Source organism: Nannospalax galili, unplaced genomic scaffold, assembly GCF_000622305.1.
Source record: "Nannospalax galili isolate Female #2095 unplaced genomic scaffold, S.galili_v1.0 scaffold1082, whole genome shotgun sequence".
Classification (NCBI taxonomy): Eukaryota; Metazoa; Chordata; class Mammalia; order Rodentia; family Spalacidae; genus Nannospalax; species Nannospalax galili.
The window spans coordinates 1951957-1979456 of record NW_008348580.1 but is presented as its reverse complement, the minus strand read 5'-3'; the positions used below and the strand labels follow the sequence as shown (position 1 = coordinate 1979456).

At 42.9% G+C, this 27500-nt stretch overlaps 1 protein-coding gene across 3 annotated transcripts in view; it reads right to left on the bottom strand.

The window, feature by feature from the left end:
- Positions 1-27500, bottom strand: part of Slc24a2 (solute carrier family 24 member 2) — a 246747-nt gene that overhangs the window by 25647 nt on the left and 193600 nt on the right. For 2 of the 3 annotated variants that reach the window (XM_008845529.2, XM_029569597.1), the window contains 3 exons: positions 26303-26353; positions 12421-12519; positions 9313-9431 (listed from right to left, as the gene is read on the bottom strand). In XM_008845529.2, coding sequence (XP_008843751.1) covers positions 9313-9431; positions 12421-12519; positions 26303-26353 — 269 coding nt within the window. The remainder of the gene's footprint in view (positions 1-9312; positions 9432-12420; positions 12520-26302; positions 26354-27500) is intronic. The other variant, XM_008845530.2, reaches the window with a different exon arrangement.

Here is a 27500-nt window from a genome sequence, read left to right as displayed (position 1 = left end):
GTCTCTATAGGAACTGGTGAAAAGTTGTGTGTCAGGGCAATAGCCTTACAAGGCAGTGAGCCTGTACGGTGCTCCCAAAGAAGATGTCCCTATCACACCCAGAAAAGCTGTTCCTTATCTAATGAAAGGATAGCTACAGAAGGGCTCAGTAGACACAGACCCACTTTCATGTGTTGCCTGTTAAACGGAAGTCAGACAAAGCTGTGTAAATTTGAATTCTTGAAGAATTACCTGAAACAAGTCATGCAAAGCACTTTAGAATAGTGTTTGGCACACAGCAAATACTCAAAACATAGTGCTTATTATCATTTAAAAAATATGATTGGGGCTGGAGAGACGGCTCGGCAGTTAAGAGCACTGATTGCTCTTGCAGAGGACCTGGGTTTGATTCCCAGCACCCACATGGTGGCTACGAACCGCCCTTAACTCCAGTTCCAGGGGAATCCGAAACCCCCTTCTAACCTCCATGGCATTGCACTACACGGGTGCACTCACATACATGCAGGCAATACATTCGTACACATAAAATAAAAATAATAAATAAAATAATTTAAAAACAACATAGTTCAGGGGTTGGAGAGGTGCTCTTGCAGAGGATCCAGGTTCAATTCCCAGCACCCATATGGCAGATATGAACTGTCCTTAACTCCAGTTCTAGGGGAATCCAACGCCCTCTTCTGACCTCTGCGGATTTGCATGACATGGGTGCACTCACATAGATGCAGGCAATACACTCATACACATAGAATAAAAATAATAAATAAAATATTTTAAAAAACAGGATAATAAAATATTCAAAGACATCTAGGAGAAAGAAATTTGATTAGGTGAATTGTAATGACATTTTCAACACTAAAATTCTACAATTCAAGTATTTGATATGAAAGTGGAAGCTGGAAGATTTGGTCCCCCCATCTTTTCACTCACCCGGTATTTAATGAGCATTTGTTGACTGCAATGATACCAACAATCTAATTTCCTTCTTTCTTAGTTAAAATGGAGAAATAGAATGCTCTTGTAAATACAACAAAAGATAAATTCCACAGCCCTGAGAAGAAACACTATTTTATTCAGCAGGTAGACTTTAAGTTGACTTTCTATCAGAAACAATGCTTCTAAGCTGATGACAAGACTCAAAATATTGTGACACCTTGATTCTGAGCTTTGCACAGAGTTGAAAACAATAGTAGAGCTTGATTCTTAAAGGCAAAATTATCCAAGACGCACAAATTTGCTTTAAAAGAATGAAAGGCTCTGCAGTCAACAACCAGGCTAGACAGAAAGTGCCTCCCAAGAGATGTTCCACAGGGCGCCTATGGAGGCGTCAGTCACCCATGTCTAGCACAGAGGAAATGCTGGGGACGGACAGGGACAGTAAGTTGTTTTCTGCTCCACAAATGTACTTTTACTGACTACAGGAATAGAGCATGGATTACGGACACCACTGACTCTCACAACTACTGGGTTGTGAATCATTTGGTCTCCAGATCCGAAGACTGGAAGCTTAGTCTCAATGTCATCATGGAATGTGAACTTTTGGCATCTTGAGATTGTAATTTTTGGACTTGCCAAACAAGGTGTGCTGAATCATTTTCAAAGCAATCTCAGAGTTCTGGGATGGCTCTCTGAAGCCTCCGCGTAAATCTTCATTTGCCTTTTCTCTGTGAAAAGGCAATGAAAAGGGGAGAGTTTGGGAGAAAAAAGTCGTTGGAGTAGATGATGGAAAACCAGAGAGCCACAGTTGGAAGACTGGTTATTTAAACATAAAAGTTGAGTCCTGGCTGACTATTAAGCATTGCAAGTAATATTGAAGTCTTGCTTATTCAGGGGAGCTGTATATCCAGCCTCTAAGGAAGTAATTAAAATGAGGTTATGAGGATAGGGCCCTGATCCAAAAGGATTAGTTTCCTTAGAAGACAGGATCCCAGTCTTCCCCAAGCGGATCCCCTCTCTGTGCGTCTTCCTGTTCCCCAGGCGGATCCCTTCTCTGTGCGTCTTCCTGTTCCCCAGGCGGATCCCTTCTCTGTGCGTCTTCCTGTTCTCCAGGCGGATCCCTTCTCTGTGCGTCTTCCTATTCTCCCAGGTGTGCATGTGCTGAGGACAGGCCATGTAAGGGACCTAGTAAGAAGATATTTAACTGCAGCCAGAAGGAGAATTGGGACCAGAGGTCAAATCTGCCAGAACTTGACCTCAAATTTGTAACTACCAGATCTGTGAGAAAATAAGTTTGTGTTGTTTATGTTACTCCATAGGATTTTGTTATTGTGGCCTGAGTAGACTACCGCTATAGCCACACAACTATTTAACATTTTTCAAAGATTTCATTGTTGAGTAGATGTTTTGACTTTGAAATAAATCATTGTGTTCCCTTAATATAATTTGTTTTTCAATGTCCTTTAAAACTTAACTTTGAATCTCAGCACAAATCCTCGAGGAGTCCTTGCATTCATGTTTTCTACCAATTTTCCCCACTGTCTGTAATCTGCCTTTATTGTCTAGGTTCCTGTCCATTAACTCTTATACACAAAATAAGTAATAATATTTACTCAAATGCATATCCCTTTGGAAGGGAGCACCATCTGAGATGTTTGTCTTGCCTTCTGTGTGAACATCCTGAACTGACAGATTTAACCTTTACGTAGAAACAGATTTCTTTAGAAATGACACATCTTTGCTGCTTTGTAGGAAATAATTCACTCCCCTTATAATACCATCATATGGTTTGTTTTACATATAGTTGAAAAAAAATATCCAGCACACAAAACACGGAATATTAAGGTTCTTTTGAGCAATGGCAACCTGAAAATTTAATCTTGTACTGGACTCTGAACAGAAGAAAAAAAGTTTCAGGATATTTTGCTATGAGTGATGGAGCTGTCTGAACCTTAGTTTTCTTAGGAAGGCAAGAGAGCATTTGTAAGCGTGCAGAACTGGCAGGTGGAGAGCCTCTGCTGGGCGGAGTTCCTTCCCTTCACTTTACATGTTGCCCAAGTGATTCCGAGGAACAACCTGTGGACAAGATGGATTTCTTCTTGCATTGCTATTGTAAATCGGTTTCTGTGTAGTTTTTATGAGCTTTGTAAAACCAACAAACTCTAACTGGAGAGTTATAGAAACAGTCACAAACTCACTTCCATCACTTTATCGCCAGTTAAATTGAAATTTCTCATTACAGCGGGATATTAATGTCCCTATTTTTTCCATGGTGGTGATGAGGAAGATTTTTTACCTTTTATTAATAATAAATTCTTAGTTTATCATGTGAAGGATCAACGTAATTCTCCAAACTCCTTAGAAAGCACAAATTATTAACAAGACTTAGGCAGATTTTCAAGAGTCTTAAATCTGTATCTATTTATCTTAAATATGTTAAGAGGCCTGAGAATGAATCTTAAGCACTTGGTAAATACTGTCTAGGTTATCAGATATATAGGAATTGGATCTCAAGTTTTCATTAAAAACACTTATATGGAGCTGGAGAAATGGCTCAGCAGTTAAGAGAGTGCTGTTCTTCCAGAGGACCTGGGTTTGGTTCCCAGAACCCACATAGAGGCTAACAACCATCTGTAACTCAAGTTCCAGGGGCTCTGACACCCTCTTCTAGTCTCCATGGGCATTTTATGACATGGGTGCATTTACATACATGCAGTCAGAATACTCCTACACATACAACTAAAAAAATTGAAAATACAAATGTATAAACTGGTGCCGGAGAGACAGCTCAGCAGTTGAGAGCACTGGCTATTCTTGCAGAAGACCTGGGTTCAGTTCCCAGCACCCACATGGTAATTAACAGTCATGCATAACTGCAGTTCCAGGGAACCTGAAGCCATCTTCTGGCCTCTGCGGGCATTATACATACACATAAAATAAAAATTTTAATACATATGTATAAACTGAGAACTGGAAATGGCATGTCTGTAAAAGCCCTTAAGTTTTGTTTGACGATTAGGGTTTTCTCTGACACTAGTTGGTTTTTTTTCTAAGGGTGTCATACAACCGAGACAGCCTGGCCCCCGAGGGTGTCTCTCAGCACCTTCTCTCAGTATTGCCCCAGGGCCTGGCTGTGTTAGGTTACAGGTACACAGTGTCACTCTCTACTATTTATTGTTTGCTAGAATCCTTTTTCTGTGCTCCATTGATGTTTCAAGAGATGGATAGTGTCATTAACAGGAGAAAATACAGTATCTGGCTGTTTCTAAACGTTCAAGATGTAGCTATGTTTCCACGGAATAGCAGGAGGCCTTGAGGTCCCCAAATCCTGTGCTGAGCCTCACCACTACAGAAATAAAATTTTTGCTATTATATTAAAGGTAATAATTTTTTAAAAGAAAAAAAATTAAAGATAAGTTCAAGCTCACGGTCATTTCTATTATATTTCCTTTAGTCGTCCTTAACTTAGTCACCTAATGCTTGGTCATTCTTAGCACCTCAGGGCTTCCTGAAGTAGACCCTAAACAATTGTAATGCATTTTGGAGAAGGCAACCCTAGGGAGAAACATATCAGATCTGAGTTCTCAGATGAAGGCCAGGGCTTTAACAGTACGGCTATATTTGAATTGTAAAGGGAGGACATAAGAAGAGTCTTCATTTCATAGATCCTATGTCAGTTTTTCCTTTCACACATTCATCCAGCCATCCACCCACACATCTGTTCAGGAATGCAGTTTTCTTACGTAAACCTGCTTACTTGCAGATATATCTAGGCCAAAGCAAGGACAATTTTGACTTTCCTAAGGATAGAGAGAAATCTCAGGTGAAATGAAATCAGAGCTGCAATACAGGAAAAAAAACCCCACCTAATGTTGTGTGAAAATGCAGGGCATTTCCGAGCATGATGGTGTGTGCTTTTAATCTCAGCACTGGGGAGGAAGAGGCAGGTCGACCTCCACATGGTCGAGGTCAGCCTTGTCGACATACCAAGTTCAGGCCAGCTGGGGCTACACAGTGAGACCCTGTCTCAAAAACAATGTAGGACACAAAGTGGAATCATCAGTTATGTCCTGGAGCTTTGCTGTGAGCAGCATTTTCAGGTTGAGGGTAGAGATACAGCACAGAAAGGCATGTGGCCAAGGGCCATCACCTGGATGCTGTCTGGATCTGGACAGAGAAAATTATCCACGTTGAAAATTTGGGTTGGTTGTTAAAGCTCCAATCCCTTTCTCTGTGCTTATATCAACAACGTTGGGTTCGAAGTTTGGGAGAAGACACAGTGCTCAATGTAGAACAGAATGAAGGAAGCCCTGTTGCGCATGGGGCTTGCTCCCTCTTTGAGGGCTTTTCTTACAAGCTCTTCCTGTCATGGAAAAGCGTGTGCTGGAGAAACCTCTCAGCCAAGATGCCAACTTGACATTAGCTCACTTGTAAATTGGGACTTTCAAACAGCAGGTTAATTAAAGAGTCTCAGGAGAATGCCTGCAAGTGAGCATGAGGGGCATGGGGCTCCAGCACTGCGTTCACATGTATAAACTCACACAGACATACACATATATATGTAATTAAAAAAGAAAGATTGAGGCTGGAGAGATGGCTCAGCAGTTAACAAAACTGGCTGTTGTTTCAGAGGAACTGGGCTTGGTTCCCAGCACCCACGTGGTGGCTAACGACTATTTGTAACTCCAGTTCCAGGCAACTTGATGCCTTCTTCTGGCATTGCATGACACACAGGTGCACTTAGAAAACAAATAAAATATTTAAAAATATGTTGTTTTAATTTAACCTATTATTATCAACAGGGTCTCATGTATTCCCAATTGATCCTGAACTCAATATGTAATTGAGGAGGACCTTGAACTTTTTTTGTCTTTTTGAGACAGGGTCTCCCTGTAGCCTCAGCTGACCTGGAACTCACTCTGTAGACCAGGGTGGCCTCAAAACCACAGAGATCTGCCTGCCTCTGCCTCCTAAATGCTGGGATTGAAAGCATGCACCAGCACACCCGGGACCTTGAACTTCTGATCCTTCTGTCTTGGATTATAGGTGCCCCCTTCATGTGGAGGCAAGAATGGAACCCATGGTTTCATGTATGTCAGGCTAGCACTCTGACACCTGAGCTACATCCCAGGGCCAGTTTAACTCATTATCGTTTTTATTGTTGTTACCCTCTTTTGAATAGACAACAGTTACTCAGTTCAATATGTAAAATCTATAGAAAAGAACATATTAAGAACCCTTTCACTCAAGCGCCACGGTGCCAGTCCCCTGCACTGGAGGTAACTGATGTGGCTAATTTCTTTAGTAGCATTCCAAGCAAATGCTCACATGTTAGTTCCCTCTTTTTCCCCTCAGCAGACAAAATAGCGTACCATCCTGTGGTACAGGAAAGACACACTTTGGCACAGAGCCCTTTTCACTTGACACGTGCTGCTGATCATTCCAAATCAGTAGTGAGAGTGTCCTTGTGTCCTTGTTTTTGCTTGTTCTTTCTCTTTAAAGACTGCAGATGGTTTGTATCAGGCACGGCCATTTTTTTTTTTTTTTTTTCCTGTAAAGGGCTAGACAGTAAATATTTCAGGCATTAGGGTCCACATGGTCTCTGTCCCATATGCTGCTACTGTTTCCCTTTTTGTTTTTTGACAAAAACTAAAAACCAAACCAAACCAAACCAAAAGTTTTGACTCTGCTAGAACATTCCATTTCCTGTGCCTAGTATATCACCTGACCCAGATGAACAATAAGAACCTTCTGGTCAACTGAACAGGTGGAGAATCTCAAGCCAACACACATTTCCTCCTCGGCCTTTATTTCTTCTCTAGTTCTGCCTTCTTGCCCAGCAGCCACGAAACATAAATTTCCCTTTTTAAAAATATGTCCACACAAGTTCCCATTCCAGTTCTTTCTTCTCTGAGTGACAAATTCAGTGTTACTCTTATGGAGTTTTTTTATGCCTACTCTAGCTAGGGTAAATTTCTTTCTGCAGTCTCCCAGAGCACTGTGTGCAGACCTCCCTAATCATCCTGGGCCAAATTAGCTACCAGTAGTTTGTTGGCTTTTGTATTTCTATTCTGAGTACCCCCAAACAGTGTGCACATATACAATCGCATTTCACTTTTACCTACAATGACCTCCTTCAGGGAAGGGGGTACCTGGAATGGAGTGCAAGCAGCAACAACAGACACAATATAAGTAGCTGGAGCACGTGTCTATGATAAGAGCATATTTAAATCTCATAAGAACCCTGATGAGGTTGTACTTTTAGGATCTGTGCTTTAGAGATGAGGAAATGAGTTGCTAGCCAGGTGGCAGCTTGCCCCTGGTGGCTTTGGCGTGCGCCAGCAATCAGCCATGGTGAGGGCTCTTTGAAGGCTTGGCTGTTCTGGAGTGTTCTATGCCAGCATGGTGCACAGATCTGCCTGAGACCCACGGTACTCTGCAGAGGGATCAGTGAGACTCTTACTTCTCTGTAGCAAAATCCTCCCTTGAAGGGACACAGATGCCCCTTGATCAGCCAGATGAAGTAGCATGGTGATGTTGCCCTCTGAACACGTGTGACCGTGCCAGCCCCAAGGGCAGCCAGATGTCCTTGGGGCCTGCCTCCTGCTGCTACACACTGCTTATCCATGTGGACATAAGCTGCTTTGCCGGCTCACTGCTGAGCTGATGTGTAGGAAGCACGGGTGTCTGGGTAGGAGGCAGAGGACACAGAGAAGAGGGAACATAAACAGCGACACTCGCCTTCTATATTATTCTTAGAGCTCAAGGGCAACAGGCAAGAAGTAGCACATCTTTTCCTGAGTACAGATTGCTGTTATTGCAGAGTATTTCCTGATGTAAAGAAGAGGGTGTTGGAATACCCTGCCCGTGTTCTCTTTGTGGGTACTGCATCACAGTTCATTCAGAAGATTCTGGGATGAGAATGGCTTGCATACTTTTGGGCAATGCTACTCACAGTGTGGCCTTTGGACCAGCAGCATGGGCACCATCAGTGAGCCCTTCCACTTCAGACCCTGGGCCTTACTCCAGAGCTGGCAAGTCTGAATCTACATTTTGACATGCCAGACCTTCTCCATGTCCCTGGGGAAGTGCCTTTAAATTTTAGAAGCCTTGACCTATGATGCTTGATTAAGATGCCAAACTGGAAGCTCATGTCTTAGAAACTGATTCACTTGCTTAGGACAAGCCTTAGAAATCTAGGAAGCACTGCATGGCTCTGCCTGCTTTGTAGACAACTGTGGTCCATAAGCAGCATTCATGGTGGAAAAGTCCAGGCCCTTTCATTTTTTTTTAATATTTTATTTATTTTTATTTTATGTGTATGAATGTATTGCCTGCATGTAAGTAAGTGCACCCATGTTGTGCAATGCTGCAGAAGTCAGAAGAGGATTTTGGATTCCCCTGGAGCTGGAGTTAAGGACGGTTTGTAACCACCATGTGGGTGCTGGGAATCGAACCCAGGTCCTTTGCAAAAGCAGTCATTGCTCTTAACTTCTGAGCCATCCCTCCAGCCCTTCATTTTTTAAAAATATTTTATTATTATTATTTTTTATGTGTATGAGTGTATTACTGCCTGCATGTATGTAAGTGCACTGGTGTTGTGCAATGCCTGTGGAGGTCAGAAGAGGGCACTATCCCCTGGAACTGGAGTTATGGATGGTTGTTAGTCGTCATGTGAGTACTGGGAACCGAACCTGGGTCCTCTGCGAGAGCAGCCGGTGCTGTTAACCACTGAGCCATCTCTCCCAGCACCCAGGCACTTCATTTAGACAGCCCTGAGATCAGGTCTCAGCTCATTACTGGCAGCTAGGTAACCTGTTAACCACATCATTTCACTAAGCTGGGCTCCTGATTGTAAAATGAGGATACAAATGCACCACCTTAAGTTTTGAGGTATGAAGACCAGCATTCTCAAAGCATTTAGTACCACATCCAGGACACATAGTAGACACTTGATAAATGCTAAGTATTTTTACTACTAGGGAGAACAGTTCATCAGCTTTGCCACTGAACAGTGGGTGGGGCACAGAGTGTTAATTTCAACCACAGAGATGAAAGCTCTCATGGAGGTATGAATGGCTTTCTGTTATTTAAGCACACTACATAGATTAAGACCTGCTTTTTCATTCCTAGAAGAGTCTGATACATGGGTCCCTCAATCTCACTGAGAAAACCATGCTTTAGAGAGTTTACATAGTCAATGTACATGGGGGTTGCACCATGCGAGGCCCTGAGAAAGACATGCAAGCATGAATCCAGCCCTCCTGTGTGTCTACCCAGATGGGAGCTGGGCCTCCACCGGTGGTGCAGGGCCTGCGCCGCTGTGCTCAGACATCGGGAAGAACAGCGGCCCTGAACGACAAGGGGGAGGGGCCATACCGGGGCGTCTGCAGCTTCGCTGCTGCGGGAGAGGTTGCCGTTCTGCACAGGTTCGGAAGCTTCGCTTGACGGAGTCATTTCGACTTCTGTGCTTGTGCTGTTGGGGAGCTCGATTTTTTCTGTGGCATAATTTAAACACAAACAAAACAAACGGAATCAATGGGAGTAAAAGGTTACTTTGGAAAGAACAGCTAAAATACTGGTCTGAAAGAGAACGGCGTCTGAGACCTGGGCTGGTGCTGGGCACTGGCAAAGGGTTTTTTGCGTCTGCCGGTACTGCCTAGCACTAGCACATCGTCCTTTCCCTTCCATAGCTCTGGCTTCCATTAAGTATGTCGTCAGGAGAGGCCATCAGCTCCAAAGTGTGACAGGCCACGTAAAGACACAGCTGCAGACCTTCAGGCACTGCAACAGCTGTGAGACTCTGGACCGGGCTTTTTTATTTTATTTTTTTTTATACCAGAAGCTTTTGTACGGCCCTCTGCAAGCTTTGTTAGCCAGGGTCCTGGGTCCTAGGCTCTGGTCTGCTACTACTAAGCCACCATCTTTGGCAGGCCCTGAAGTGAATTGTTCACCTGGCTGATGGCCAGGCGCTGCTTTCAGTGCTCAGGCTTCATGAGAGGAAACTGCCATGCCTGGTTGGTGGCTGGGAAGGAGGGCTTGGCTAGCTCCTCTTTCTACAACACCTGAGACTGCTCTTAGCATATTCTGCAGTGGACCCCCTGTTTCAGGAAAGGCAAGGGGGAGCTGGACAAAGCCCATCTGTGATACTCCTGAGTAAGAAGGAGCTAGAGGCATGGGTCAGCAAGTACAGTCCATGGCTAGGCACAGGGACTTTGCCACACTAGGAACCAGATAGGTTCCTCTGTAGTTCATACAGTGCTTCAACCTCTGTGGTGTTTGGGTTCCTCACCTGTGGGACTGAGGTCATGCCAACACCACCACTACTGCTGTTACTGCTGCTGCTGCTGCTGTGACCACCATGACCAAAGAGCATGACTGCAGGGACGGTAAGACAGTGTGTACAAAGCCTGGGCACCCGGCCTGGAAAGAGCCGGCAATCCAGAAACAAATTATTTGAACCTCCATTACCGTAACTACCTTTCTCTAGGGATCTTTGATGGTTAAGAGAAGCACCTCCAGGTTCAGCTGGAATTTCAGTGGGAGCGAAATAGAAAGGTTCTCATTGACACCAACTGTTCAGGATCAGAAGGGAATGGTAGTTGTGGTACAGGGTCAAGGTTACAGGGACAAGAAGCCCCTAACAGCACCAGATGTGAGCAGCTCATGGAGGTTCAGAATGTTTTATTTTTCTCTAACAATTTCAGAAGAACTATTTTTTATCACTAGAGCATAAGAAAATAATTTGAGATACTTTGGGCTGGGCATAATAGCATATGTGGGTAATCTCAGTACTTAGTAGGTAGAGGCAGGAGGATAGCCACAAGTTCAAAGTCATTCTGGTCTATGTACAAAGTTCTGGGCTGGTGCTGGTTCCCTCCCCGACTCCCTCCAAAAAAAAAAAAAAAAAAAAACCGAACTCAAGATTCACAAGTAAAACTTAATTAGGCAAAACTTTTCCCAATGTAACTTTACAAGTTTATTTTATAATATTTATTTTATGTGTATAAGTGTATGTAAATGCACCTGTGTAATACAATGCCCACAGAGGTCAGAAGAGGGTGTCGGATCCCCTGGAACTGGAGTTAATGGATGGTTGTTAGCCACCGTGTGGGTGCTGGGATTTGAACCTGGGTCTTCTGCAAGAACAGTCAGTGCTCTTAACCACTGAGCCATCTCTTGAGTCCTGATTCTACAATTTTATAAAACAAAGCCAAAATTTGCTCAGTCTAAGAAACGTAAATCCAGAGCAACAGAAAGAAACAGACAAAAACTGTAATTCATAACTCCAAGTTGAAGAGGTAACCCTTGTTGACATTTGAACGGAATTCAGATAATACAAGAGGCAGAAACCTGTCTATGAAGTGTCATGTATTTTGAGTGCAAAACTTTGTCAAATTTTGGCTGCAGATAATTTTAGTTACTTGAGCAACAGCTTCGTTTACAGATTCGATCCTGATTAGGTTAAATTTAGCTTGAATTTAAAATTGAGAACTATATTATAGTTACAGACAGAAGAGGAGGAACACCATGCTCCAAGTTAAAATAAGATGCCTGAATGTCACAATCTGGTCACACAGGAGCTCTAGAGACCTCAGCCAAGAGAGACCTGGGCTGGTGCTGATAAATTTTTCTTTTTGCCTCTCTCTAGCCGTGTGTGTGTGTGTGTGTGTGTGTGTGTGTGTGTTGTGTATGTGTGTGTGTGTGTGTGATGTGAGTTAGTGTGTCTGTGTGTGGGCACACATGTTCATGTGTGTGGGTGGAGGCCAGAGATGTCCTCGATTACTGTCTACCTCATTTACTGAGGCAGAGTCCCTGGCTGAACCCAGAGATTTCTAGTTTGGCTAGTTTATTTAGCTAGCTTGACCCAGAAATCCCCTGTCGCTGCCTCCCAAGTGCTGAGATTACAGGTGGGGGCCACCACTCCCACCTATCATTTATGTGGGGTGCTGGGGATCTGGATGAGGTCTTTATGCTTGCCATTTGAGTGCTTTATCCACTAAGCCATCTCCCCAGCTCTGATATCGCTGAATTCTTACAAAAGAAGAGGAAACACCAACTGGAAGGGACTATGTCACTGTTGGGGGACAGAGTGGTAATTCAGTGGGTACTCAGCCAACATTGGTAGGGTTATATAATCTGTTCACCAGGCTAGCATACAGAAGGAGGCCTCTTTCCTTTGGTTAAATATTAAATGACTTGGATGTGTCTCTTTTATATGGCACCCTAAAGTGAGAGGATCTCCTCTAGAATAATGGTGCCTGAGGATTTGGCTAGAATCATTTTATTCCTGTTGGACTTCCCACAATGATATTGGTGACATACATGTCCATTCCTGCCCTGTCCCAGGTGGGGAAGAGAGACACATTTCATTGTTCAGGAAAGGGCCTAAGTGACAGTGGGTCAGGGGTGTCCGCTCTGGGCCCTGTCTCTCAGTCCCACTTGTCCCCATGGAAGGACAGGGGATGGGCATCTCCTTCCACTTACCCACATTATTGGCAGCCCCATTCTGCTGCTCATTTTCATCCACCTGGCATTTCTTCTTGGCAATCTTGTGGAGAATTGAAGCCTTTTCTCTGAACCTCCCTGAAGCAAGAGAAAGTGGCAAGAAGGAGACAGAGTGAGAAGGCAGCGTGGCAAAGCAGGTGTGTGGCTTCACCAGTTAAGCTGTATTACAGCAGTTACCACGCCGCTCCGTCAAACCCACATGCCCTCCAACCTTGTATGGAGGGCACTTTCTTACCTTGCTGGATGCTTTAGCCCAGTTCTCTATTTCAGAACATCAAGCCACTGGACCATAGAGGAAAGGTGTTACTTGGACCTCTCCCCTTCTCAGGTGTTTACAAAATAAGTGAAAGCATCAAGCATCCCTAAAACTGCCATGCAGTTGGGAAGACAGGCCAAGTCCAGCAGTCCTTTGACTTGACTTTGGTTTTCAAGTATTTATCAAACTAACATTGTGGTTTCTATATGAGCTGGGAGCAGGCCTTGCAGTTTCCACATCAGCTGAGTCAGCTGCTATGCAAGCATCAAAGAGGTGACTGATTCCATTTGGGGAATTAGGGCAAAGAAGGATCAATGGAGCATGTTGGTGGTGAGACACTTCGGGAAAGGTGCTGGAAAAATACCATTCCCAGCGTACTCATTGTAAACAGCTGGTTTCCCCTTCACTATTGACGATATTAATGGGTAAATGCATGTGACAAGCACAGAAAGTAGGTATGAAAAAACGCAGCGGTTAGTGACACACAGCACCTCTTTCTCTTCTCTCCCTCCCTCCCTCCCTCTCTCAGGTTTACAAAATTCACAGAATAGTTGTCTTATTCTGTGACAAAGCTGTGGTTCTCAGCCCAGCTGTAACAATGTCCTGCAGCTTGGATTGACTCTCCCTCCCTCCCTCCCTCCCTCCCTCCCTCCCTCTCATCTTTTTAAGACAGGGTCTTCCTGCAGCTTCAGCTGACCTGGAACTCACTACGTGGACCAGGTTGACCTTAATCTCACAGAGATCTGCCTGCCTCTGCCTCTGGAGTGCTGGGATTACAGGCGCACACTACCATGCCTGGCTACATTTCTTCTTTATAATCTTTGATTTTCTTCCTTGGGAACATTCAAGGTACAAAAGAGTCTCATTTTAAATTGATTACTGCCTAGATTCCGACATGATGAGTTCTTCAAAATACCATCACTCCCACAGTTTTCCACTGGGCGTGTTTTATTGGCGTGCTACCCAGCAGCATATTAATAGAGGATTTCATTCTATTTTTCTAATTAGAAACAAATCAAATGAAAACGTTTCACCTGGAAAGTTCTAAGGCAGGGACATGACAGGAAGGTATCTATTGCCGCTCCCTTGCACATGCATGGGAATCATGGCACACAGTCAGGGCGGTGACTTGTGTAACAGGTTGAGAGTAATAGAATCTGTAAACTCTTATGTGGAGGTGACATAGGATGGGGTTCTTTCTGCTCACAGCTCCATTGGCCATAAACCTAAATATCCTCTTAAAAAAACAATAACTTTTGAGCAACATTATAAACTCATGACTTTAAATTTATTTTGTTTCAATCAATTGTATTTTTTAAAACATTTTAATATTGAGGTGGCACGTGCAATGCTACAACTTGTGGGAGCCTGTTCTCTCCTCTTGTCATGTAATACTGAAGACTGAACTCAGGTTGTTGCAGTTGGAGGCAGGTGCCGTTAGCCATTGAGCCATGTACCAACCTCAGTTTCCTGCAATACAAAGGCGTACCCAACTCACTCTGCCAGGAAGCCTCCTTAGGTGCAGTGTTGGCCACACCTGGCCTGGTTTTCTCAAATTGTACAAGACCATGGCAGACAGAGTCGGGGATGACTGTGGAGCTGGGATTTTGCAAGTCTTATTCATGTGACATTAAGTGAGTTTTTTTTTTGCCTATATGTTGCTGATTTTCCTGCAACAGCAGTATCTCTAGTTTTCTGTGTAATTGAAAGGAGGGAGGCCTTATTACTTATTTTATTTTTTATGTGTATGAAATGGCAAAGTTGAACATTTTGTTCTGGCTGACTTTTGTTTCACCTTGTGTTTCTGCCTAGACCCCTCCTGCTCTAACTGCATTCAGCCAGCCTGTAGTTTGAGGGGGTACATTGTTTCTACAATACTGGGAAACTTCTAACTAGCCCGGTAGCATGTCTAGGTAGCACATTCTCCCACCCAGCCATACCTGCATCTCCATGGAGCCCATTGTTTCTGCAATACTGAGAAGCTTGTTTTTCCTAATTGAAACTTTTTGTTAACCGAAAAGCACTTTGTTAACTGACCTGGTCTGGTGTAACTCTGGTGATCTGATGTAACTCTGGTTATTGGCTTTGCCCCTAGCATGATGTAATTGTGGTTTTAAGTTTTATAAACCCCACTCTGCCTCCTGTAGGGGTGGATGTTCTTTTGGGCATTATCCTCTTCTCTGACTGCTGGCTAATAAAGGACTCCTGATTTGACCATCACTATGTGGTGTTCCTCTGTGCCTCTTGCTTGGTATTACATGCATGAGCATATTAGTGCATATACATGTGCCACATTCGAGAAGTGTCCAAGGAGGCCAGAAGACAGTGTTGGATCTCCTGGACCTGGAGTTAAGGACGTTGTTAGCTAGTTTCTGGGTCCTCTGCAAGAGCAGCCAGTGCTTTTAACTACTGTACCATCTCTCTAGCCCCAGGTCCCTGGGTATTCAGAAGGTCCCTCTGTGCCTTGCGGGTGGGAAGACATAGTACCTTCGGGAGCACCAGCAGGGGAGAACTTTGAGGGGGACACAGCACTACATTGTGGTGAAGTTGAGGTAATTGAGAGGTGGGTAGATCCAGCTGGCACCTAGCTCTTTCCCTGGTTCTGCTGGGTGAGTTTTGATAAAGTCTCTGCAGCTCTGAGTTTCAGTTTTCTTGGTGGTGACATAGAGATCGTAGACTCAAGAGTTAAATGTGAGGCTTAAGTGAGAAAATGTGAGTAAAGGGCTGCCACACTATGGCATTGGAAGAGCTCTCTATAAATAAGAAGAAAAACCAAGAGTCTTGGGCAAGGGTGGGGCAGGCCTGAGTTGCTTTAGGATTGTTGCAATCGTTGTGTTGGCTTCATCCCCCACAAGCAGGATGGGAGAATTGGCCACACCCGTCAGCAATGTAAACTGCCAAGACCTTGTTGGATCGGGGCTCATGTTTGAAATAGCCTCCCAAAAGTCACTTCTAAGTGTTAGGCCCAGTTCATGTTGTTTTAAGGGTGGGCACAGAAGGATGGGTAGCTTTGTGTCTTTGGCAATAAAGATTCAAGATACTTTTGAATACTTTTCAAGATGAGTGAGGAATGATTTTTAATCTGATTGAAAGCAGCCTTAAAAATATCCTCAGTTGTGTTATAAACCCTGAAGGTGTTGTCTTTTTATATAGCTATGGATTTTGTATACTTAGAAGTATCAGAAATAGCAAACTCTGCTCAAATCGTGAGGCACCTACGTCAAAACCTGGTACACAGTTTTAATATAATTTAGCTTGATGTGAAATTTGCAAGAGTACCAGCTGAGTGTCCTCAGAGGACAGCTGTGAGGCGGCTGAGGAAGTACCGGGGGAAAAGACGGAGCTCAGGGCTTCCTGGACATGAGTACTAGCTCAGAAACAGTAGGGAATTGGAACCTTTGGCCTAATCACTTCAAGGTAACCCCCAAGCTGCACCTCAAAATAACTGTGGAGGGTTTGCTCACTCAAAGGAAGTGAATTTCACTTCTGTTCTGTTGTTAATCAATTATACAGCCTCTTGGAAATCCCTTCACATCTTTCCCTATAATAGGCAGATGTCAAAGGGCTGGTGATCGGATTAGGTCCAGGCCACCATGGAACAGTCTCAACAACAGCAACACAGAAAAAAAATAGGACAAAATAGACGGTGCAAAGGGAGCCACTGGGGAGCAAAAAATGAAACAGATGAGAAACTTGAAAACAAGTCCTTTAAGGTCTATTTCTGTGTTTGCAGTTCTGCCTTTCCGGTCTCTTCCTTTGAAGCTCATGGCTTGGTAAGTAGCTTCAAAAGCCAAGGGGCGCCTGAGCTTCTGTCCTCCTTTGTTCCCTGTCTTTTCTTCTGAAAGGACAGACCAATCAGACAGACCCTCATCATTCTGACAAGACTCTGACAGAACCAGTGTGGCACCATGGGTCATCCCTAGCGCTTCTCTTTTTCTCATCTGCAGTTTCTGTTTTTACATTATATCAGAATCTGCCCATTTTTCCTTCCTGGCTCCATTGCTCCCTGAGTCCAGTTAGCATCCAGGAGCAATTCAGCCCATTAGGGTCTCCTTGCCTCCCTTACCTCCATGTCTTCCAGGTTCTTCTCATCCCATAGGGATGAATAAACCAGGTGATATAATCCTTTCTTGGTGGAAAAGTCTGCGGTGGATCTCCGGGTCAGAGTGAAAGTCAATTAATTGCCTGCAGCATTTTATCCAATCCCTGACCATCGTGACCTTGTCTGTTAACCCCTCCTTGTTCATTCTGCTCCAGCCATGCTAGCCTCCTCACTGTTTCTTAAGAACACTGTGCCCTCTCCCTCTGGACCATGGCATTAGCTAGCCTTAGTCTCCGTAATGCTCTTCCCCAGAAACCAGAGGCTCACTGTCTTCCCTCCCTCTAGCACCTGTTCAAATGCCACTGTCTCACTGGAGCCTCCCTGAGCAGCCTCTTTAGATTTATGCTTCCTCTCTCTAGCCCCAACTTATTTTCCTTTCTCTAAAGGAGCTATTCTCATTATCACTATTGCTATTGATTATTTTGTTCTCTACTAGTAGAAAAGTTGTGAGGACAGGGCTTTTTATGGGTTTTCCTCCTTACTGTGTCCTCAGCACTCAGTGAAACCCAATAAAACCTGTGTTCATTGTGTCTAGGCAAGTAGATGAGAGTGTATCTTCTTGCTGATTCAAAGTAAGCCCTCTCAGGACCTCCCCAAGCCATGGATCTGGTGAAGTGGAGGGATCACTTAAGCGATAAATAGGAGACAGTGGGGTACACTGGGCATTTACAGTCCTGAAGTAAAAGGCAGGGACCACACCAGTTGTTCTCCCTTCTGTGGGTTTCCAGGGCCAACCAGAAAGGAACAGAGGAGGAGGTTTGAGGAGTGCTGGGAAGAGATGGGGATAGAAGGCTGGGTCACTGGTTCGCCCAGGCCTAACTTGTAGGTCTCTCTCTTGCTATCCACCTCTCCTTTCCAGGTAGAAATCAGCATTCTGCTGACACTCATTACCAGTCATAGTCTTTTCAAGCTAGCATTACAAATCTTCAGCAAACTCGTGCTATGTATTTGGTAGTGTTTGGTAAATTGGGTAGATTAATTCAGTGCCATTGCAAAGCTCACACACAGCCTGGACTAGTAACAAGGACCTCAGATCCTTGCTCTGACAGAGGCCTTCTTGAGGGTGAGGAGCAGGAGTTAGGGAGTTCAGGGAATAAAAGAATGGATCCTCTTCTAGCCTATAGAGTCTCTGAAACTGTTTATTTAATAGGGACCATCTTGATTTTTATACTTAAAGGAAAAATGTGAAAAATAATATTTAAAAGTATTTAAAGATAATTTTATCTTAAAAAACATAGGATTTTATATCTCTAGATATAATCTTGCAATATAACCTCTATATTATTTTTTTCATTTTTGGAAGTAGCATATAAACCATTTATTATGCTACATTGATATTAATGAAATTAAGCTACTGTTGTAAACTGTCTTATGTAAACACTTTGTAAAAGAGCTTCATAATTGAGAGGATTAACCCAATTCAATTGCCATTATATTTACAGGCACGATTATAGGAGTAATTTCTGTGATGAATAAGAATATACACATAATTAAGTGGTGGCCAAACCCATCACATAATGAAAGGACATCCAGATCTCCCCGTTAATTATTTAATTATGTTCCATAAGAATGACCCTTGTGGCCATATGTAAGGAATGAATTCTTTTGTAACCCTGAGCATCTTACTTCAACAGTGGAAACAGGGGCATACTGTTTCGTAAAAGAGTTATATTTTGCTTCTCGTTTCAAATTCACACTTTTGCTCTCACAGACTTAATCAGTCATCTTCAATCTTCGTTTTGGCCTCTCTCGTCAAATTCAAGGTCATGATCCAGTACCGCTTGGGCCTGTAGGTCCTGCTGGCACTGTCCTGGTCTCACCTTCTCTTTGCAGGCATCACTCTCAGAAGATCTGGCTAGTCTGGTATCTGTGTTCTTGGTCTCCTCTGTTCACATGTTAACTCTGTGCCTAGTGTTCATCAGCATTACTCTGGGGAACCTGCCTTCAGCCACTTTTTGTCTCCATATGACTTGATTTCACTCTTTTTGTTTTCCTTACTTTTTTCCTTAAAGTCACCTTTGATTTTCATAACCTCTAGGAACCTCCTTAAATGTCAATAATCCTCCAGGATCCTCATGGTCCTCTCTACTCCATTCTCTTTTCTTTCTAGAGAATCCCATTGCTTGCTACCTCAATGGCCACAAGTTCCAAAGACTAGACCCTATTCTCCAGAAGACTCATATTTCCATTTGGAAATTTCTCTGAAAAACTCCACTCTTCACCTTCCTTCCTGAATTTATTCTTCTGCCTGTGCATTCTGTTGATGATGTCCACACTGATTGCCCCAAGTCTCTTAGCAAGCTCCCTTTGGCCACGTCCTTTTTTTTTTTTTTGCTTGTTTCTGTTTGTTTGTTTTTTTGGTCTTTTTAAGACAGGGTCTCCCTGTAGCCCTAATTGGCCTGTAACTCACTATGTAGACCAGACTGGCCTCTCTCTCACAGAGATCTGCCTGCCTCTACCTCCCAAGTGCTGGGATTAAAGGCCCATGCCCAGCTAATGCTAAGTCCCTTTGAGTGTGCCTTTATTCTTTCTTGTAAGGCTTCCCTGTCTGGATGTTGGCTATAGCCTCTTTACTGGGCTCTCAGATGTCATGTTGTCTCCTATACCCCATTTATGTTCCACATGGCTTCGAATGCTCCATGCTTATTGCTTTCTTTATTCTATAAGATTCTACCTCAAGGTATTTTTCTGACTCTTTCCACAGCTAGTGTGTGGGCATGAGCAGAAGGCTTGCCGTGACTGTCTCTCAATACTGTGTTGACTCTCCATGGGGTTTAAGGATGTGGTGCCATTACTACAAGCAACAGAGAAGGGGATGTTAGTGCATGTGTGGGGAGAGCTTGAATCATTGTATTTTTTTTTTTGTGGGGGTTGGAGGGAGTGGTAAGAAAGAAGGAAAGCCTAGAGACACATTGCTGGAAACTTAGCAGACTAGAAGCATTAAGAGGTTATATTGTCTGCTTTCAGATTCTTTGAAAAGAGATACCTAATCAGGTTCAGGAAAAACTGGAAGTTTATAAACCAAAACCCCATCATGTATGGGACTGTAGAATATACTGTCTCAGGAGAAGGGCCAGTTTGCAGCATGGCTCGTGTGGCTGGAGAGCTGCACCTGCTGTTATTTTAGGAACTTCATTTTGTGACTATTTCTAGCTCTCAGATAGAGATACAAATGGCTCATGAAAGAAAACTTCCAGGAAGTCTGAGTCTTGGGTTTGGAGTCTGAGCCAGGTAGGGCCTACACAGGGAAGCTTCAAAATCTTCCTTTTGTTTCCATCCCATGGGTTCTAGAGATATCTAAGAGATCAGTGGTTGAAGATCACTACTAACAAAGTAGGACACATACCCTGAAACTTGCCAACATTTAACCCAAAGATTTCCTATAGAGGAGGTCTCTTCTGAGTCAGTTTGTCAAGGCCTGTGCTCCGAGTATGTCTCTGCAAATGAGTGCTTTTTTTTAGGGTTGGGGGAGTCTACTATTCTCTTTTTAAATCCCCCACTTCACATGTCAACCTGATACCTGAAAACCTCATGGGTTTGAACGTGGGTTTGCAGCAGAAATACCGCACATGCCGGGACTTAAGACATAGAAGCCTAGGCCTGAAATGAGACAATTCCATTCATTTCAAACTTAATCACAGGAGAAACTTACCAAGTTTAATTGAACATGGCAGCATCCTGCAGACACTGACTCTTTCTTTTTTAGAGCTTCATGTGTGTTGGAAGAAGAGTGAATTTAGAATAAATGTATTTCGATTTGACTGATGAAGGCAAGGCAGCCTAACATTTTCAACTCCAGGGATATCAGAAACAGACAGAAGCACCCACAATTTCCCTTCTGCTGCCACTTCACACCTTCTACACATGCAGCATGGCAAAACCAGCCTGCACTTGCTAAGTCTGATCTTTCTGCTTTTACTGATGACAGTTTAGATCAGGAAAATAAGGCACAATGAGCTTGAGCAGTGGATGTATTCTCATGGGAAGAATTCCCTGGTCTGGGCCTTCAGGAGGATGGTAGCTTTACCAACAGAGCTGGCTGGTCTTTCTGATAGACCTGATGCTGGGCACTCGCTAGTCAGTTTGGTTATGCACATGAACTAAGCTGCTGTGTTCCTAAGATCCAGCCCCAGGGAGATGCTTGTCAGAATACATCCCTGAAGAAGACATTGAGTTCAGACACTTGTTTTCTGGATAAGGCCCAGCCTTCCAGAGAGTATCTGTTCAAATGCCTGAAAAATCCCCTGGTCATGGAAGGTTGGACTGAATGAATTTAATCATGAACTGGAATGAATGAAACATAACACGGTACTAGAGATGGTGTCCGTGCACAGTGGGGTTCCTGCCTTGGTCACTGGAAGGTGGAAAGGGAGTGTATAGTGTGTTTTGCAGACTTTCTCTGAGGATGTTAGTGGTCTGGAGCTAAACAAGGAACACGTTGCAGTGGAAACTGGATATATTCTGTGTAGGAGGAACAGCCTTAACTTGGAGAGGACAAGAGCTTCAATCACAGCTTTTAAAACAGCTTTAAAAACTCAATTCTGCAAAAAAAAAAAAAAAATCTGTGTTTCTAAAACAAGTGAGTTAAAAGGTATTCTATTACAAAGGCTTATCTGCTGTGCAATGAAGTTGGGAAACATCTTTCAAATAATTTATTTAAATCTGCTTTTGAGGCTCTCTGAGGCACTTCCAGTAGGAGTATAAATCAATACATTCAGAACTTTTAATATGTATACTCTCTGAGCTGGTGTTTCTGTTTTGGATAGCTATTTTACATATATATCACCAATATCTATCTATCTATCTATCTATCTATCTATCTATCAATCTATCTATCTATCTATCTATCTATCTATCTATCTACCCATCTATCATCTACACAGTAGAGTTTACAATATGGGTACAGCCCATTGTCATGTAGTATTTTTCAGCATCAGCCAACTTGGACTGTGAGGTGCCCTTGAGGTGACAGTGCTACGTTCATCATGTATAAGAAAGTGGTAAAGCAGCAGGATGAGTGGAAGGAGCCTGGGTTCTGGATTATTGTAGCTACTGGATCACCCTCATCCTATGCTTCTATCTGATTATGACACTGTTAATTTGGAGTCTCCACTATTTATTGCAGAACAAATTCTGCCTGACATACGAGTGTATATGAAGGTCTCACCTATTCAAGCAAGGATTAAAATGTAATGCAAAGGCCACAGATAATCCTAGTACTTTTTCTAGCTTTAGTTTTAGGGCATGCATCTTGGGCAATGGAAAACACTACTGAATTGTATTCCAAAGTCCAGTTCTCTTTGATAGTAAACTGGGTTAGTTTAAGACTCATCTAACTTGTCTAATTTAGAATACCGTAATTCATGTAAGACATGTAGTCTTGGTTTGGTAAAGGGGCTGTTGTTACTACAGAGCAGGCTAATTTCATTAAGGAAAAGTATAATTTTTACTTTTGCTTTCACAACTTTTTTCAGCTTTGTTTTTTTACTTAAGCAAATGAACAATGATTGGTTTAAAAAAATAATGATAAAATGAAATCCTCTGCAAATGGCTTGTTATGTGGTAATGATATCAGGACAATATGATGCAGACAGACTTTTCCAAACATAACTGATTTGAATAATGTTAGTCAAGGTATCTGCTTAGCCACTTCCTTTCTCTATAAAATGCTTATCTCCAAAGAACAAAAATGACTACTTCTGTTCTTTAAATCCATTTGTTCCATCATATAAAGTGGGACTGGGGAATGTAGGTCAGTCTGGTCTCATGCACGAGACCTTGGGTTCAGCTAGAAAAAAAATTAACATTTTTTCCCTTTCACATTTATTTATTTTGTATTTGTACATAGGGTAAAGGTGGGGGTGGGGCTTGCACCAAGGCATGTGATTCTCTCCTACCACGTGAGTCCTGGAGATTGAACTCAGGTCTTCAGACTTGGTGGCCAGAACATTACTTGCTGAGCCATCTCTTGGACCCTGAACTAACTTTCTACATTTATATTTAGGGTAATATTAAGAAAAGAAATTATGGTCAATTTATTGAGAATTCTGTAATGTGACAATGATATAAAGTTTGGATAGATGCAAATGAGAAATAAACTATGAGTTATTAACTTTAAAGGTTTGAAGTTGCTTATCTAAGAATATAGAGTCAGGAGTTCTCAGGGGGCTTGTCTGACCTCCAGAGACCAGCCTCTACCCTAGTGCCACCTTCATATTGGGTGTTAATGAATGGATGTCTTGGGGAGTAAATGGTCACACAAACTAGCATCTGGTTAGCAGAGTAGAAGAGAATGGATGTGGTCTAGGACCTGCTACAGTTTGGAGTCTAAGGCACTTGAGTGCTCAAGGAGGGAAACAAAGCCTCCAGGGCAAGGACAAACTGCTAAAACTGTCACTTTGCCTGGTATAAGCATGTTGTTTTTTTTTTGCAGTAAACTTTTCATGGGAGAGTGTTCAATAGGGATATATGCTTTATTCTGCAGCTCATTGACCGCTCTGTGATGCCCTAAATCTTACATTTAAGGATGTGATAGCTAGTGTTGTCAACTTGACAAGATCTGGAATTGCTTATGAGACAAGCCTCCAGACATGTCTGTGAGGTCCATTTAGCCTCTGGGCATGTTGGTGGGGATTGTGTTCATTAGGTTCATTGAGGTAAGGAGATCTGCCCACTGTGCTCTCTGTGGGTGGCACCTTTCCTTGGAATGGGATCCAGGCCTGTTAAAAAGGAGAAAGTGAGCTGGGTACAAGCATTCATATCCTCTGGATGTGATTGCGGATGTGATGTTCCTTCAAGTTCTTATTGCCTTGATGTCCTGGTCATGAGGACTGTGGGTTGAAATAAACTTTTTTCTTTTAAGTTGCTTTTGTCAGGGTATTTTACTACAATACAAAAGAAACTAAGATACTGGGGACACTAAGACTTTTGGTTCCGGAACTAAAGCAAGCTTGAATGGCAGTGCTCCTCAGAGCTACCTTGCACAGTGAAATGTTGTGCCAGCACAGGGCAAGGCTTTGGGTGACTTATCCTGAATTTAGGTCGTGCATCACCACTGACCACTGAGTGAACTTTGCTCCCCTGAGCCTTGGTCTCCTCATCTTCTGAGATACTTTTGTGAGCATTGGTTTTCCTCATTGACAGTATACTTTGTGTGATCATGATGCTGGGGAGATGATGCAAAGCTCACAGGCTTCATATCCCTGTTCCATTCCTCTTTGGGTATGGATGGTATCTTTCCATTTGATCTACTAAGGAGGAAAAAAAAAAAGGATTCATTGAAAGCAGCTGACCTCACACCATGTCCAGAGAATTCCTGGAAAAAGTTATAAATAATGACTCATCACATGAGCTATCACAATAAAGCCTTACTCAAAGGATAGACACAATTGGAAAATGGTAAAGATGCTTAAGGAGAGCATTTCTCAAGGTAATGAGCCAATAGTTATTGCTCCAAACATCCTCATTTTTATGACACTTCTTTATATTGCACAGGCAAATCACAGTTATGATGATTATTTTTTGGTGTTTTTGAGATAGGGTCTCCCTGTAGCCCCAGCTGGCCTGGAACTCACTACGTAGGCCAAGCTGGTCTTGAACTCACAGAGATCCACCTGCTTCTGCCTCTCAGTGCTGGGATTAAAGGCTTGCACCACCACGTCTGGCCTTACAATGATTATTTTCAGGTGAGAGGTGAGAGGTCCTTGAAAATGTGAAGTAAAGTCTGGCCATTTCACAACTGAAGGATCTAGCCTGACTTTGAGTATCTTTGATGGAATCCAAGAGTTAGGTTTAAGCCAAATCTGGTTTGTCCTGGAGGCAGATGCCAAAGGACATGAGCTGAGAGGGCTTAACCACTGTTCCATAGTGTCCTTTGATTGGGACATCAGAGGGGGGTGTTTGGAAGACTGTAGTCTTTCAAAGGTTCCTACTCCAGATGAAGGGTTAATCTTAGGCAGAATTTCTACAGTGGTTCCAAAAGAAGTTCAATGTAAGAAACAGTTCATCAAAGAGATCTGGAAACCCTGCATGGATGAGCTGGTACAGCAGCAACCACATGGTGAAGAAATCGAAGTCAAAAGCTCTCTTAGTTTATTTAGCTATTCCTCCTTCCCTTTTCCCTTCCTTCTTTTCTTCCTTTCTGGTTGTGGAAATATACCTAGTAATATGATATGAAACTATTTCATAGAAAACTTTTTGAAAATAGTATCAGCTTATCACCATAATGGGGATAAACTGTTCACACAAGAATAAGACATGGGGAAAAGTGTGAGGGGAAGAGAATCAAGTCAATAAAGAATGTTAAAGGTGACCCATGGGGCGCCAAAAACACATTTGCCAAGCTTGCAAAGGACCGGCCTTGGTTCTTATTCCAGACAGTGCTTTCAGGGTTTTCCTACTTCAAAGGCCCAGTCATTAGCAAGAAATGTTATGAGATTGAAAACACCACTATTGTGTGGGGTAGTGGGAAAACGAAGGGACAGTACAGATAAGCAACATTTGCTCCAACGGAAAAAGAAGGAAAGAAAGAAATAGAATAAGAGAGAAACAGACACTGAAGTGACAGGGACAGAAGGCGCCCAGGCAAATGGGAGTTGGGCTGGAAGGCAGTGGGTGGGTGTTGTAAAGAGAGTGGAGATCAGTGGCAGGTTAGTAGAAGCCAACAAAGGCCCCCTCCCAAGCTAAGACTCAGATAACATCCAGGCTGGGAGCCTTTTAAGATGTAAATAACTCTTTCTATTTCCTGGTGGAAGGGCAAGTATTCCCATAGTCTAGTCCTGTCCTTGGTCCTTTCGCTGCTCAAGGGTCTGCACTCCCCTGAAGTTGACAGGGCCCAGATTTAGTGGTCCGATGTCTTAGCCACGTTGTTGTGGCTGACCATAAACCCAGGAGAGGAAGGCAGAAGGACCCAATTGTGTGCAGGAGCCAGAGTGGAGAGGGGCTGAGAAGGGGCTTTCTCTTACTTTGTGCATGCAAAGCAACTAGGAGATCTTTGGCAAGCTAAGGCAACTAAGAAATACTGGAAGCTGAATGCAAGATATGCAACACACTTGGGAATTTCTTGTGTTGAAAGATATTCCAGAATACCTTCTGATTGCTTGTCGGCAAGAATCATGTAAAACCCCAAAGAGTTTTGTAACGTATAAAAATTATATATTCCTCAAAAGGTCAAGATATGTGTGGGGAGACATACTCTTATGAGGGTGTGGGTATTTACTTGTGTTTACGTGGCTGACACCGTTTCTATGAGTGTGTTGTATAATCAGGATGATTTGGATCATTTGAATGGAATAATGTAATTACCCATGGTATTGCACGTCTCCAGTTCCAAGTAAACACAATGGCAGAAGCTAGACACAAATGCACAACTTAGAAGAAACCACACAATGTCACTGAGGTCATGCAAAAAAGGAAAACAAAGAGCTTAAAAATGGGCAAGCAACAGACACCATAAATGAAGGAAAAGAAAAAGCCAGTGCGTACAATTCTAAAATCATTCTTACCTTCTTCAGTCATTGTGTCATAATATTTTAGTTTTCCATATGATCCAAGTTCTACAACATCACAGTAAAAGACACAAAGATAAGGAACGAGCTATAATGCAAGAACTTTGTTTTTACACATTCTTAATTAATCAGATTCAGAGTTATACTGTCAAATTCAGCAATCGTAACTATATGGAGATGTGCAAACATGAGCCATGTGGCAGACTGCTTCACGTCCCATTTTCAGAAATCACTGAAAATATATTATTCTACTGAGGGTTGGCTGGGCCCTATGTTACAGAATAGGACAAGTTAGTTTCACATTCAACAAAACAGAATACTTGGCAAGGTATTTCACCCCAGACCTCACCTAGCTCTACAATGTCATATGTGCAGTGTGGTCTACAAGCTGCCAGTGGTGCTGAGGCACTGGGAATACTAGGGAGGCATTCTCCCAGGGAAGACTGTCTGGCTCAGATAGATGTGAGAGCAGCACAACTCAGGGACCTGATGTGATATAAAGAGCAGGGGTTCAGGGCCAGGCTTCTGGCTTCTGAGTGCAAATGGCCCTAGGCACCCAGCTATGCTAGAGACCATTGGAAGATGGGGGTGTTCAAGTCAGCTGGGGGCATGACATCTGGGTGAGAGGCAGTGAGGAGGTAGGAACCCATCATTTCATTTTTGCTATTTCAGTTTTAGAATAGAAAGTTTTATTTTTGTTCTTCTCAAAATCCCAGATAATTCTGTGCATTGTGAGCAGATTAAAAAAATATATTTTCATCCTAAAGAGACACTTCCAATAAACTTCAAGAAATTAACTAGACTCCAGAGATACTTTTGTGATTCCACAGAATGCTTCTATGGTCCATTACTTTGGGCAGCTGCTGGAAATCCACATGTAAATCACTTTATAATTGATTGGCCTGTACACAATGGAGGATTCTTCTTAAAACACAATGACAGACATTTCTGTATTGTATATTTATATCACATCTTCTCTATACATTCTTTTTTATATGTCTAATTTTTATTTAAAGCTATTATAGTATACTGGTACAAAATTATGCCACTGGGGGGAAATCACTCAATTTTTTTGTTTCCCTGAATCTTGCCTGTTCTGGCTTTTGTTAGATACGTTACAAAAGATGCAGGTGCTTCAAAAAGAAATGAATTATATGTAAATAAGATTTTTTTTGAAGACTTCTAGGGATTGCCT